This window comes from Leucopleurus acutus (genome assembly GCF_964270905.1).
Source record: "Leucopleurus acutus genome assembly, chromosome: 1".
Lineage (NCBI taxonomy): Eukaryota > Metazoa > Chordata > Mammalia > Artiodactyla > Delphinidae > Leucopleurus > Leucopleurus acutus.
The window spans coordinates 27,563,645-27,576,163 of NC_139142.1; the positions used below are offsets into that span (position 1 = coordinate 27,563,645).

The 12,519-nt window shown below is 44.6% G+C and overlaps 1 protein-coding gene across 4 annotated transcripts in view; it reads left to right on the plus strand.

The window, feature by feature from the left end:
* AREL1 (apoptosis resistant E3 ubiquitin protein ligase 1) overlaps positions 1-6,757 on the plus strand; it is a 43,723-nt gene extending 36,966 nt beyond the window's left edge. For all 4 annotated transcript variants that reach the window (XM_082844088.1, XM_082844091.1, XM_082844090.1 and 1 more), the window contains 5 exons: positions 1,433-1,562; positions 1,650-1,708; positions 3,620-3,709; positions 4,136-4,311; positions 4,421-6,757. In XM_082844088.1, coding sequence (XP_082700214.1) covers positions 1,433-1,562; positions 1,650-1,708; positions 3,620-3,709; positions 4,136-4,311; positions 4,421-4,523 — 558 coding nt within the window. In that variant the 3' untranslated portion in view covers positions 4,524-6,757. The remainder of the gene's footprint in view (positions 1-1,432; positions 1,563-1,649; positions 1,709-3,619; positions 3,710-4,135; positions 4,312-4,420) is intronic.
* The last annotated feature ends 5,762 nt before the right edge of the window (positions 6,758-12,519 follow it).

Genomic DNA, 12,519 nt, shown 5'->3' on the forward strand with positions numbered 1-12,519 from the left:
AAGTGTCACTGCACAAGCAGCTTTGGAAGGGATGACAGTGTCTTTCTTAACATTAGGGACAGGGAGGTAGATGACTCCTTTTTTTTTTTTTTTAGATGACTCCTATTTTAACACTGTGCGTATATATTTTTAAACTTTTTACTAGAAAATTAATGGCCGAAAGTATTTGTGATGAAAGTGTGGTTTTGTTTACATCCTGGGGTTAAATAATATCAAATGGTAACGATGAAGCTAAAGTTGCAGTTATAAATAGTTGAAAGCAAAATAGCGATGACTGAAAATTTGTGATCACTGGTAGCACTGAACTGATAATCAGATACCTTTGGGAGCATTGTGGGGCTCCCAGCTGACGGCCTTTGCACGTGTGTGGGCGGAGCCTGTCTTCCTGACCCAGCACTGCAAGATGTCTAGAGTCATTGGAGTACTGAATTAGGGTCCACAGGCCTAGGGGAGTACTGATTTTAAATGGATTTAATATGAATACTAAATCTTAGTAATTTACTACTTAGGCTACTAGTTAGAAATGCTTACACACATAAAATAAAAATATCCAGAATTGTGCACAGTAACAGAAAAAAAGTCTTACACGTTTAGATCCATTGAGAATCCTTGCTCTGGAGCAAAGTTCCGTCCCTACCGTGCTGTCGTCAGGACCTTAAAATCTGATCTTGTAACTGAATGGAGGCCTTTACTGCTCACCTATGAAGACAACCATGGTCATTGTACACAGGTTGTGGCATTAAACTGTGTTTAATGGGGTTGTGGCATTAAACTGTGTTTCAGGGCTCCCTCAAAGCTCCCTTAAGAGTTATTTATTGGAAGGAGTGTGCCAATTCTATTTGAGAATCATGCAGTTCAGCTTTTTCTTTGCAGATAGAAAAATCGGGAGCCCAAATATCTAAGTGACTGAAATCCTGTAGCAAGTTAGTCTCCAAGTATCAAGCCATGGCTTTTTCCATTGACTCACGTTGGAAGTAGAAGAATGTAGGGAACATCTATGCCCATCTTAGAATTTTTGAGACCTGAGAAGACTTCTTCACTACTTACATAGTTTTATTTATTCTCAATTGGCTCAGGGGTTTAAGAGAAGAGGTCAGTAATGGTTCAGTTTTGGATCATAGAAATGTTAAAGTGTTGCTAACAAGGAACCATAATATCTTCCTGTTGCATCACCACTGTTTGACCAGGTCAGAGGAGACTTACTGAGAGACCCACTTCAGAAACAGTAGCGAGGAGAATATATAGCAAAGCGGTAGGAAACCTTAAGCTTAGTAACTAAATAAAACCAAGTGTGTTGAAAACCTGAACGCACAGTAGGAACTTGTGACCATGGTGGAGTTCAATAATGCTGTGTTTGTGGGACATACTGGGCAGATGTCATCTTATAAACTCCAATCTACATCCTCTCCCTGTCTTTTGCCTCTTCTTTCAGGTCATAGAACTTATGACAGGTGGAGCTCAAACCCCAGTCACCAACGCGAATAAAATCTTCTATTTAAATTTGCTGGCCCAGTATCGGCTGGCCAGTCAAGTGAAAGAGGAAGTGGAACATTTCCTAAAAGGTGGGATCCTGTCTACTCTTGGCTTTGAGGTGAAAATACTTGTATCCATGGTGTGGATATGGCTTTAACTTGGCTACTTTGTTTCAGGCCTGAATGAGTTGGTCCCTGAGAACCTTTTGGCTATTTTTGATGAGAATGAGCTTGAGGTAAGTGCTTACAATTGACACCCCCTATTCTTGGCTTGCTTTTTATTATGCCCACAGGAACTGCATTACTGCACCTTCTGTTATGAGATGCAGTAGGAAAGCCCTTTAAGTGTTGGTTTTACTTTTGTCACTCTTGCATGCATGGACCCTTTCTCCAGCTTTAAAAAAATCTGAATGTGAAAATTAGGAATCAGCAAATTACTAATTATGAATAGTAATAGTTAATATTTATTCATCAAATATTATAGATACTGGTCAAGTAGTAAAGAATGTTGGTATCCTGTACAGTCTTTGTAAATTCTGTGACCTTTAAAGTTGATTTAAGGGAATAATAGAATTTATTTGTTCAGACTGTTTATTGAATGTCTTCTATATGCCATGTGCTTTTGAAGAACTGGGGAGCTAGGAATGAATAAGACCAAGTCCCTGTCCTCATAGAGCTACGTTCTAGTAAAGGAAACAAACCAAAAGATGTGATGCATTTCACAGCTTTGTGTTACAACACTATATAGTTAATGTATTCTTATTTTAGATCCTGTAACACCCAAAATGTGGCTATAAGGTGGTGAATGCCGTGCTATAATCAGCAAAACTGAAGTTCCGTGGACTTCAGCTACAGACAAAACATAACACCAGTTTGCTTTTACCTGGTGCTCACAGATGATACACACAATGCAGGCTACTAGCTTTCGCCTTAACTTCCCGTAGCCTTTATGAGGGGCATGTTTCTGTAAACCATTTCCTGTAGGGAAGAAGTTCTTCTTTAAAAATGGGGAAACGAAAAGTAGTTTCAAGTAGTCTTGCACAGTTTTTATCCTTATTAATTGAACTGGCTTCGAAACAAGAATCAAAGTCTCATGCAATTTTCAACATGTTTTGTACCTTTAGATATGAAATCTGAATAATGAACTCTCCATCTCTCAGCCTGAAGTTTCTGACAGACCTGTCCCCTCTTGCTGTCATTTTCTGGGCTGAGGAACAGCTTCTGGTGTAACTTGTTTTATCCTGAAGCAAAGCATTTGTAACAGTTCATAAAGTGCATAGGAGGGAGGACACAGTCTCTTAACGGTTGTTGCCCATCCTGCTCTTAGTTACTCATTAGCTTAGCAAGTTCTTTTTGAAGGAGCCAAGCTTCTCAGGCTTAATTTGGGCTTTTCTTTTCTTTGATTAGGTTGTTTCATTCTTTATAGCTATTGGATGAATACTTAGAGTCTGCTAAGTAACTTGCTGGATCTTGAACCAAATTAGAACATCAACAAGATGTTTAGGGTTCTGATGTCATTAATGTTCTCATTTTTTGGCATTCTTTTTCATTTATCTGACCAAGTAGAGGCAGGGCTGAAGGGACGGTAGTAGAAGTTCAATCCAGAAAAGAAGGATGGATCCTGGGAAAAAGGAAAGGCCATCTAACAAATTCATAAATGTGGCTGGGGGTCTTCATGAAAGGAAGGGCCTGCTTTTTCCCCTGGTATTCCCAGGCCACATGCAGAGCGGACAGTCAGTAAATACTTGGTTCCCTTTCTGTCCTCTGTTTCAATTCAAAATAATATATAGCAGCAGTTCTTAATTAGGGGTGCGCATCAGAAGCCCTTGGGAAACTTTTTCAAAATACACAAGCTTGTAACCTGTCCCTAGAGATTCTGATTCAGTAGGTCTGGGGGAAGGCCATAGGCATCTGTCTATCCATCTTTTTTTTTTTTTTTTTTAAGCTGTGTGATTTTTACCACACTGGTTAGGAACCATTGGCCTATTATAATGGATTTTCCTGAAGCATTCTGGCATTCTGACCTCACCTTATGTCTCTTTCTCTTGGTGTTTTCCGTATTCCACATTTTGCATGTTAACATACTTTGACCTTATGGTGGGACTTTGCCCCTCTGACTATCCTAGTAACAGCTGACTATTCTGCAGCTGCTGATGTGTGGGACTGGGGACATCAGTGTGTCCGACTTCAAAGCCCATGCGGTGGTCGTTGGTGGCTCATGGCATTTCAGAGAAAAGGTAAGTGGGCCAAATTTCTTTTAGTCGAATTTGTGCTGTCTTGTAAGGAAATAGTTTCAGAAGGAAAAAGTCGAGTAGTCGGAGAAGCAGACATATCAACTGGGATATATGTGGGAAAGTGATATATGTGGGAAAGGCAGGTGGTCATCCAGGCAGACGGGAACCCTGGTCCCTAAGGGCTGTCACGCTGCTGCCACAGAGGCAGTACGTTGGAAAGGCAGAGAAATAGAGCCAAGTAATCAGCGACTACCCTCCTGACCGTGTAACAATATCAATTCCTTTAAAAGAGGTTGTCGACTCTAGCCGTTCCTACCTGCATGCAGTAACTGGGGCCCACCCCCACTTCAGGATATCCTGTTCCTTCCCCAGGGGTCAAATCCTAAGCTGCACATAGGTGTGACCCCAGCCCTGTGCTCTCCCTGCCAGGTCATGAGGTGGTTTTGGACCGTGGTTTCCAGTTTGACGCAGGAGGAGTTGGCTCGGCTGCTTCAGTTCACAACAGGCTCGTCTCAGCTACCACCTGGAGGCTTTGCCGCCCTCTGTCCCTCATTCCAGATTATTGCCACTCCGACCCATAGCACGCTACCAACTGCACACACGTGGTGGGTATCTGACTGCCTGGTGCGTGCTGTCACGGGGGATTATCTTTCCAGCCCTTGCCAGTGTTTCTGGTGGTGTGAGTTAATCACTTCTCTCCCCTTGGCCTTCCAGTTTCAACCAGCTGTGCCTCCCTACGTATGACTCATATGAAGAGGTGCACAGGATGCTGCAGCTGGCCATCAGTGAGGGCTGCGAGGGCTTCGGCATGCTCTGACCACTCTCTTGCCATCCACTTGGCTCCCGTGCTTTCTGGAGCATCCGGGTGCACATAACAGACACAACCACTGACCCTAACGTACACAAAACCATCAGCCAGAAGCTGCTGCGTGCCCTCCGTGTCTGGAGTATTCAGTCACCTGCAAGCCTTGTCCTTCCCTCGCCCCTCCTTTCCCATCCCCCGCCGCAAGCCACTTTGGCAGGTACATAATCTGAGCAACTCACTCAGTCACGTGAGGAGGGCCATGCTGCTAGGCTTGCACTTGGTTCTTAGAAAGCTCTCAGTAGCCGGAGTGGCACTGGACTACCTCTCATGGTGACTGATAGCACAAGAGGATCTTTTCTGTGGTGTCAGAACTGGAAAAGGAGCTTTCCTTGCAAGCGTTTCTGGAAATGATCATTAATCCACAAAGAAGAATTCCCTAATAAGCTTTTTCTTGAGTATAAGCATGTGAGATAGACAGACCTAAGAATGTGAAAGATAGCTGGGCTGTTGCCTCCAGTGCTGAATGTGATTCTCCTTTAGGGTTATGGGGCATGTCTAGGCACGTGGCTGGCTTGAAGACTACTGATGCTTGTCCCTGAGTTTGTTCTTTACACTGAGGTGTGGCTGGGCTCGGCCACTCACCTCCAGCTCATGCGGTCTGCTAAGAGCTGGGGGTTCTTTAGATTTCTATTGAAGAAACTTTTGGAGCAAGAGATTGGGACAGTATGATAGCATGCCACCGATCCCTGGTTCTCTCTTTGCTTGGTGTTCCCTGGCAGCACTAAGGCAAGGGAAAAGGAATCAGTAATTTAATTGCTCCTCAAAGGTCCTTAGGGTCAGGACACAGGGAACACACATAGAGGAGATACATCAGATGATAAAGAAACACCTAGCTGTCCCAGTTACTTCCTGTCACTCCATCAGTTACCAACAAGGGCAGCTAAAGAGGGAGGAAGATAAATTAGGTTCACTGTATTGTGATGATTGAAGAGAACCTGCAGCTGTTTCTTGGAAGATGACAACCACCTTTTTCATTACGATTTGAATGAAGACGTTTTCAAGACTCAAAATCTCATTGAATTCCCAAATTTCTGTTTCTAAGAAGGCTTTGCTGCGAGCTACCATTCCCAGTGGGGCATTCGACTCTGAAAATATTTACAAGCCATCTTTATTGCCAAAACCAGCAAGTACAAAGAGTCCAGAGATGAGGCGGGACTTGCAGCAATGCCTTGGCCTCCTGGAAGCACGCCTGAGCCCTCCTGTTCCCAGAGATCACGAGGAACAAGCCTTCCTGAGCTGCTACAATTCCTGCCTGACCTCACTCCTTCGCAGTTGTCATTTGTCCTTCTTGGCATGGGTGCTGACCTCACTCATCCTTGGGGTCTAGGATCAAGCATCAGGGCCTCTGTACCCGAGGGTCCTCCATGCCACACGGTCACTGCTGTCCTCAGGGACCAGGACAAGGTGCTGCTGCCTGCCCCGGTGTTTTCCTATGGGATATGTACAGGCAAGTTTCATCATCCCCCGGGAAACCTGATGCTGCCCCTCGGGCCCGGAGAGGGTTTCCAGCTGGGGGGCGCGTGGGTCGGTTCTGCTGTCTTTGGCTGTTGTTTCTCTTCTGGATTCTGCATTCTCCTCTCCAGAGACTCAATGCTGGAGCTCAAGTTGATTTTCTTGGTTAGATCTGTGCTTTCAAGCTCTAGTCATAGCACTTTTCGGAGCATCCTGGGTACCATTGCAGCCCAGCTGCATCCTGCAGTGGTCCTTAGCCCCAAGCTCTTTGTTTAACAAAACCCTTTGGTACTGTTGTGGTTTTCTGTTCTTCCCATTTACCCTCTCTCTCCTAACTATTCAAAAGTATCTTTGCTCTTTAGGCCTTTCCTTTGACCTTTTTTTCTAATCCTGCTTTGGGACTAGCCAGTGTGGGGAGAGGTACACCATGTCAGAGAGAAGGAAGAGTGTCTGTTACTTCTTGAGCAGTTTTCTATTCACGTTGCTTATTTTGGCCAGCTTGTTTTATTTATGCCCTTGTGACCCAGATGCTTGGGGAGCCAGCTAACCTCCTGGCCTTTAGTCTCTTCAAAGGAGACCAGGCACCAAGTGAACACCAAGGAAGATGTCGGCATGTTTCTAGAACTTCAGCAGAAACCAAGCCCTGCTGCTGCAAATTTGTCAGGCCAGACAAAAGGGCCAGACAGTTGCAGCAATAGTGTAAATATTTTGTACAGTAAATAAATGAATGTTTAAAAGGACTAAGGAGCAAGTGACTGCTTTACGTGATGATTCAGGGCTTAAATTGGAGGTGGGGAAGGAACAGAAAAATTTAGAAATGTTTTTGCATTTCCCCAGTAATGCCTCAGAAGCAGCCAGCTTGGGGTTGAATGTACTCCCAGAGCCCTGGCCTGGCCCAGACTTTCTTGCCCTTTCACCCTTCCCTGATTGCTGTCCATGGTGCCAGGCAGGGCCACAGTGCTTGCTTGCACAGAGAGCCAATGACCGGGACAAGCAAGTGCTTGTGCTCAGCTCCAGAAGGGGAAACCAGTTTGGCAAAAGTAGAGGATGTCTGTTCTCATCAGTCTTTTAAACATTAATTAGTTGTTGTTTTACAACATAAGAAACTCAGTGTAGAAAATTTGGAAGTTAAAAAAAAGTACAAGAAAAAAAGTTACTTGCCATCCAGAGGGAATAACACTTTGGGGATGGCCTTCTTATTTGCGTATAATCACACATGTATTTCTCAATGTGCCCTTGACCCTCCCACAAAAGTTTGCATATGGCAAACAAAAACCCTGTTCAAAAACAAAAACAAAAGTTTTTGGGTGGTAGGCGGGACCAGTTCTTTTCTAACCACAGATAAGCTTGGCAGAAAGACAAGATCAGACCTCTGATTTGAGCCTTGTAGGAAAAGTGTTAGGGACCCTGACTTTCTTGGGGAAGTAATCATGGTGTCTTTGTGCATTGGTTCCCATTCTGGAAAATCAAAACAAAATCCCCTTTATAATTGTTTTCCTTTTTGTTTTGTTTTTTGTCATTTTTTGGTTTTGTTTGTTTTGTTTGGCCATGGTGTATGCCTTGCGGGATCTTAGTTCCCTGAGCGGGGATTGAACCCTGGCCTGGCAGTGAAAGCGCCGAGTCTTAACCACTGGACCGTCAGGGAATTTCTCTGTAATAGTTTTTAAAATACAGATTATTTTTTCTCCCCACCCCCACCTCCCAGACCCAGTGGATTGGAATCTTAACTTGAAAATTACTCCTTTAGAGTGCATTCAAGGTACTCCCACCTCATCAAGCCCCCTTGAATGGTATGAGATGTCTTAAACACACAAAACAAAATTCTGTCCCTCCGACTTTACACTTATAGGTTATTTAACAGTCCTACATCATTTACACATGCTGCTCTTGTGGCTTTGAACGGGTCACTATGAACATTTGTCACTGAGTGATTTCATCCCATCATGCAGTTATTCATAAGACTCAAGAGGCTGGTAGAATTGTTCTTAAGTTAACACAGTAAAATACTGCCTTCAGCTTCTCATTCACTGTTACCTTCCAGCCACTGCAGCTCAAGCTCTGAGACCTCTGCCCAGCTACACTTCTCTTAGGACACAGTAGAGGTTCTCCAGCAGGTGGCTTGACCAGAGAGCTCCTTACCTCTGCTTTGGCTTCGCTTAGGCCCTCAAGCATAATAGCCCAGCTCCAGGTATCCTGTTATTCTTTCTTTTAAAAATGAATAATTCCTTTTTTCTTTTATTTTGAGATGAACATATTAAAAAAAAAAGGCATACAAGCATGTACATTTTAACAAATAATTATAAGGGAAGAGGACATGTAACCACTATCCAGGAAAGAAAGAAAACATTACAGCACTGCAGAGCAAGTCTCCTCCCACCCTTCTAGAGGTAACTTTTCCTGACTTTTAGAATAATTGTTTTACCAGTTCCCTGTTCAAACAGCCTGCCCTAAAAAATCACAGTGGGGAGGGGGAAAAAAGAGCCCATGTGATCTTTTATTTATTTATTTATTTATGGCCGTGTTGGGTCTTGGTTGCTGTGCACAGGCTTTCTCTAGTTGCGGTGAGCAGGGGCTACTGTTGCAGTGTGCGGGCTTCTCATTGCAGTGGCTTCTCTTGTTGCGGAGCACAGGCTCTAGGTGTGTGGGCTTCAGTAGTTGTGGTATGCAGGCTCAGTAGTTGTGGCGCACGGGCTTAGTTGCTCTGCGGCATGTGGGATCTTCCCGGACCAGGGCTCAAACCCGTGTCACCTGCATTGGCAGGCGGATTCTTATCCACTGCACCACCAGGGAAGTCCCCCCATGTGATCTCTTGATAAGATGCTAACCAAAGTCAATTTCTCCATAGTAATTCCTATACCTCACAATTAGTTTTAAAAGTCTTCTGAAACCATTGTTGCCCCGTGAGAATCTAGTTCCCGTTCCTGATGCTGAATCTGAGGAATCATATTCAAAGACCACCAGGTCTCTCTGCAGAGGTTTTTCCCCAGATATCCTAACTTGGATACTCCTTTGCTTTTATACCCTGAAGAGGTTTTATGGATTGATCTAATGTGATCATGAGTCTCTTTGGTGGTCAGCAGCAGGTTCTTGAGTGTAGTAGTATTGAAAATGACTTGGTACTAAATTGTCCCCCAAATTGTGGGATGGGCTAGTATTTCTGATTCAGAGTACTGAATCTGTGCACCTTCTAACAGAAAGCCATCCCAAAGTTCTTGGCGAGCTTAGGCTTTTGCTTGGAGTACAAAGGGAGGGGATTTAGAAATCTGCAGAGGCTATGGTGATGATCTTGGTCTGTATGTGATAGAGGGGTGCTGCTAGTTGGGATATGCCTTGCTACAAATACCTTCCTTACCAGATCAGTTCACTTTAACGTTGCTTGTATATGAATACTTTGTGGTAGCCACAGCAGGGACCTGGTTCGCTGTGGTGAACTCAGGTGTGGTCTCTGCAAGATGCTCAGTGAATTCCTGGTGAGGAGATGTAGAGGACACAGTCTCTTTCGAGAAGTTAGAGGAGTGTTAGCTATAGTTCTTTTTTTTTTTTCGGTACGTGGGCCTCTCACTGTTGTGGCCTCTCCCGTTGCGGAGCACAGGCTCCGGACGCGCAGGCTCAGCGGCCATGGCTCACGGGCCCAACCGCTCCGCGGCATGTGGGAACTTCCCGGACTGGGGCACGAACCCGTGTCCCCTGCATCGGCAGGCGGACTCTCAACCACTGTGCTGCCAGGGAAGCCCACTATAGTTCTTTTGATATGGCATCAGAGGTGGCTTTAGCAAAGTTGTCCAGGTTGTCAGTAGGGTCCTGGCTTGTTAATACCAGCCAGCAGCCACAGCTTCTTAAACACAAGGTGGAAATAATGTTGATACGTCTAGGGGCAGGGATCAAACACACTAGCACAGAACCAGAGCATCTAGTCACCTTGTAAGAACAGTAAGAGACTCCCCTTGTAGTCTCCCTTCAGGGAGATGATGGATAATTTATCCAGGATGAAGCCTGTGGATATGGTTGCTACTTCCTTGCAGTCCCCAGTTAGCAGGCCAGCAGGGCCTTTTTAGTCTTTGATGGCCATGAATGCCTTAAACCATGCTTGGCCAGCCAGCCAGGCAACTTTCCGAGTGAGCAAGGTCTTAGGACTTCATCTCTTAGGGGTGACTCTAGGAAGAAGTCAGTCGAGCTAGGTGAGGATATTTCTTTTACAAACTTCATTGTGTCCTAGACCAGGTGGCTCCTCCTGATGACAGGAACCTACCTGTATCCTGTGTTTCTGACTCCAGAGGCCCTGGGCCTCCAGCCTCCCCTGTGGGACGGTCATCTCCTGTCATTTGGCCTTTTCTAAAAGAAGATGCCCCTGAATGCTTTTGCATCCAGTGTGCAGAATGGAACCCTCAAAGGGTAGAGAGCCATGAATTGATGAGCTTGAACATTCATATTTTATTTTTAACTCCCATGGTTCAACCTTGGGCAAGACAATCTTTTAGTATTAGTTTTCTGACCTGCAAAATGATGTTGTTAACTAAAGAAAATTGACTAATAACTTGGAGCCCTTGGAAAAGTTTTCCTGTATATAATATGTGTGACACCATATTGATTATGGCTTAGGGCCCTGGTAACTTCCACAGCAGGAGACTGTATGGGTCTGGGGGCAGTAGGGGATGCTAGAGTGGATGACTGGTATGCGGTGGGGCTCTGGCTCCACCTTGCCATGTCCAGGCAGGCCAGAGAGAATGGGTATTCAGGACACCTAGTCCAAACACCTGTGAAGAAGAGCCCAGGTCAGAAGAGACCACCTCTCTCTTCTTCATGTGACCCTCCAAAGGCCAGAGGAAGGATTTGAAGGGACTGCATCTCAAGCCATGTCATGTGGTAGGCAACCTAATACCCTTGACTTGCCTTAACTCACCTGATTACTGAATCATCATAATAGCTACCGATTTTTGAGCTCTTCCCTTATGCTAGGAGCTTTAATATATATTGTCTCATGTTGACAATGACCCTGCAAGGTAAGTCTTGTTTTCTCCATTCTGCACGACACAGTTGAGACTCAGAAAGGATAAGTAGCTCCAAGGTTCCTTAGCTAGTAAGTGGCAGAGCATTATTTGAACATGGGTCTGTTTTATGTCAAAGCCCAAACTCTTTCCACATTGCTGGTTTGTCTCTAGCAGGTTAGCGTAGACTAAGAAACAACCCAGGCACTGGGCCACCTGTGTTCACTGACTCTGTCTCACATTCACTTGGTGACACTGTGTGACAGATGAATACTTTACCTTTGTTTACCTGTCAGTCATTTGAGGCTTTGGGACTTATGAGGAGAGGGCCCTATTGATTCAGCATAGAGAGCTTCTAAGAGATAGAGCTATTGGCAGTAGCTCTAAAATTTTTTTGTGTAGAAAGTTCCAAAGAAAACCAGCTAATGACTTGAGTGAAGTGACTTCCAAGTTTAAATGAATCCTGCATAAAGTGTACAAGACACCGTTGAGGATATAACTGAGGAAGAATATCCTGAAATTTTAATATCCCAACTTTGGTGGAAAATCCATAGGTTGCAAGCAAATGAAATACTAGAATGAGGTCCGACATGCTACCCAATACCCTGATGTTTATCTCTGGTAACTAAGTCTGCAGAAAAAGCCTCATTTAGATAAATCTTTTGTCTCTAAACTCTCCTGACATGAAATGCAGCACCGTTTGGCATAGGCCAAATCCCTGGTGGTTATCTTGCTGAGGAAGTAAACATTTTCAAGAATGCCAGAGTTAAAGGGAGACACACACCTCAACAACAAGACTGACTCTATTGGAACTATAAACATAGTGTCTTCTGCAGGGTGAGGGGTCCTGTGCCTCTCTAGGGTGAGGTCACTGTTTCTATGGATTTGCACATGGAGGAGTCTTTCTGAATCTTCCCACCTTTTGATGGGCCAACAGTGTTCCCTCTCTACGCAGAACTCCCACTCGAAGGAGTTGCCAAGACAGTCTTCTGTTTGCCCATTAGCAGGGTCAGGGATATCAGTATTTGCAAGCCAGCTGGAGAGCCTTTGATGGTGTTTATGTTATGTTGAAAACAAAATGTTGTGTTATTATGTAAGAGGAAGATTATGTGTGTGTCATCATTTTGTGCTAGTTCTCATAAATCCTGGGTCTAATCCTACTCTCAAGTTGTCATGTCATTTCCTATAAGTGTACCCCTTGCCCCCACTACCAAAAAAAAAATCTCATGTTTCTGTTCCATCACTGGGTTGATGGCCTCCCTTTTCCCTTTAGTTCTTTGCATCTCTGCATTTCAGCAAACATCTGTGGATCAGGCACTATGCAGGGAGCTGCGGACACAAGATAGAATGTGATCCCTGCTTCTGAACAGCTCACAGTCTCATGGGGGGAGACAGACACATAAACAATGCATTTTCCTTAGAGTTTCCTTCCCCCAAGGCTTGAGCACCCAAAGCCATCACCACCTACCCCCACAGTTTCTCTCAGTCCTGTTTAATCTGGTGGGGGAGGG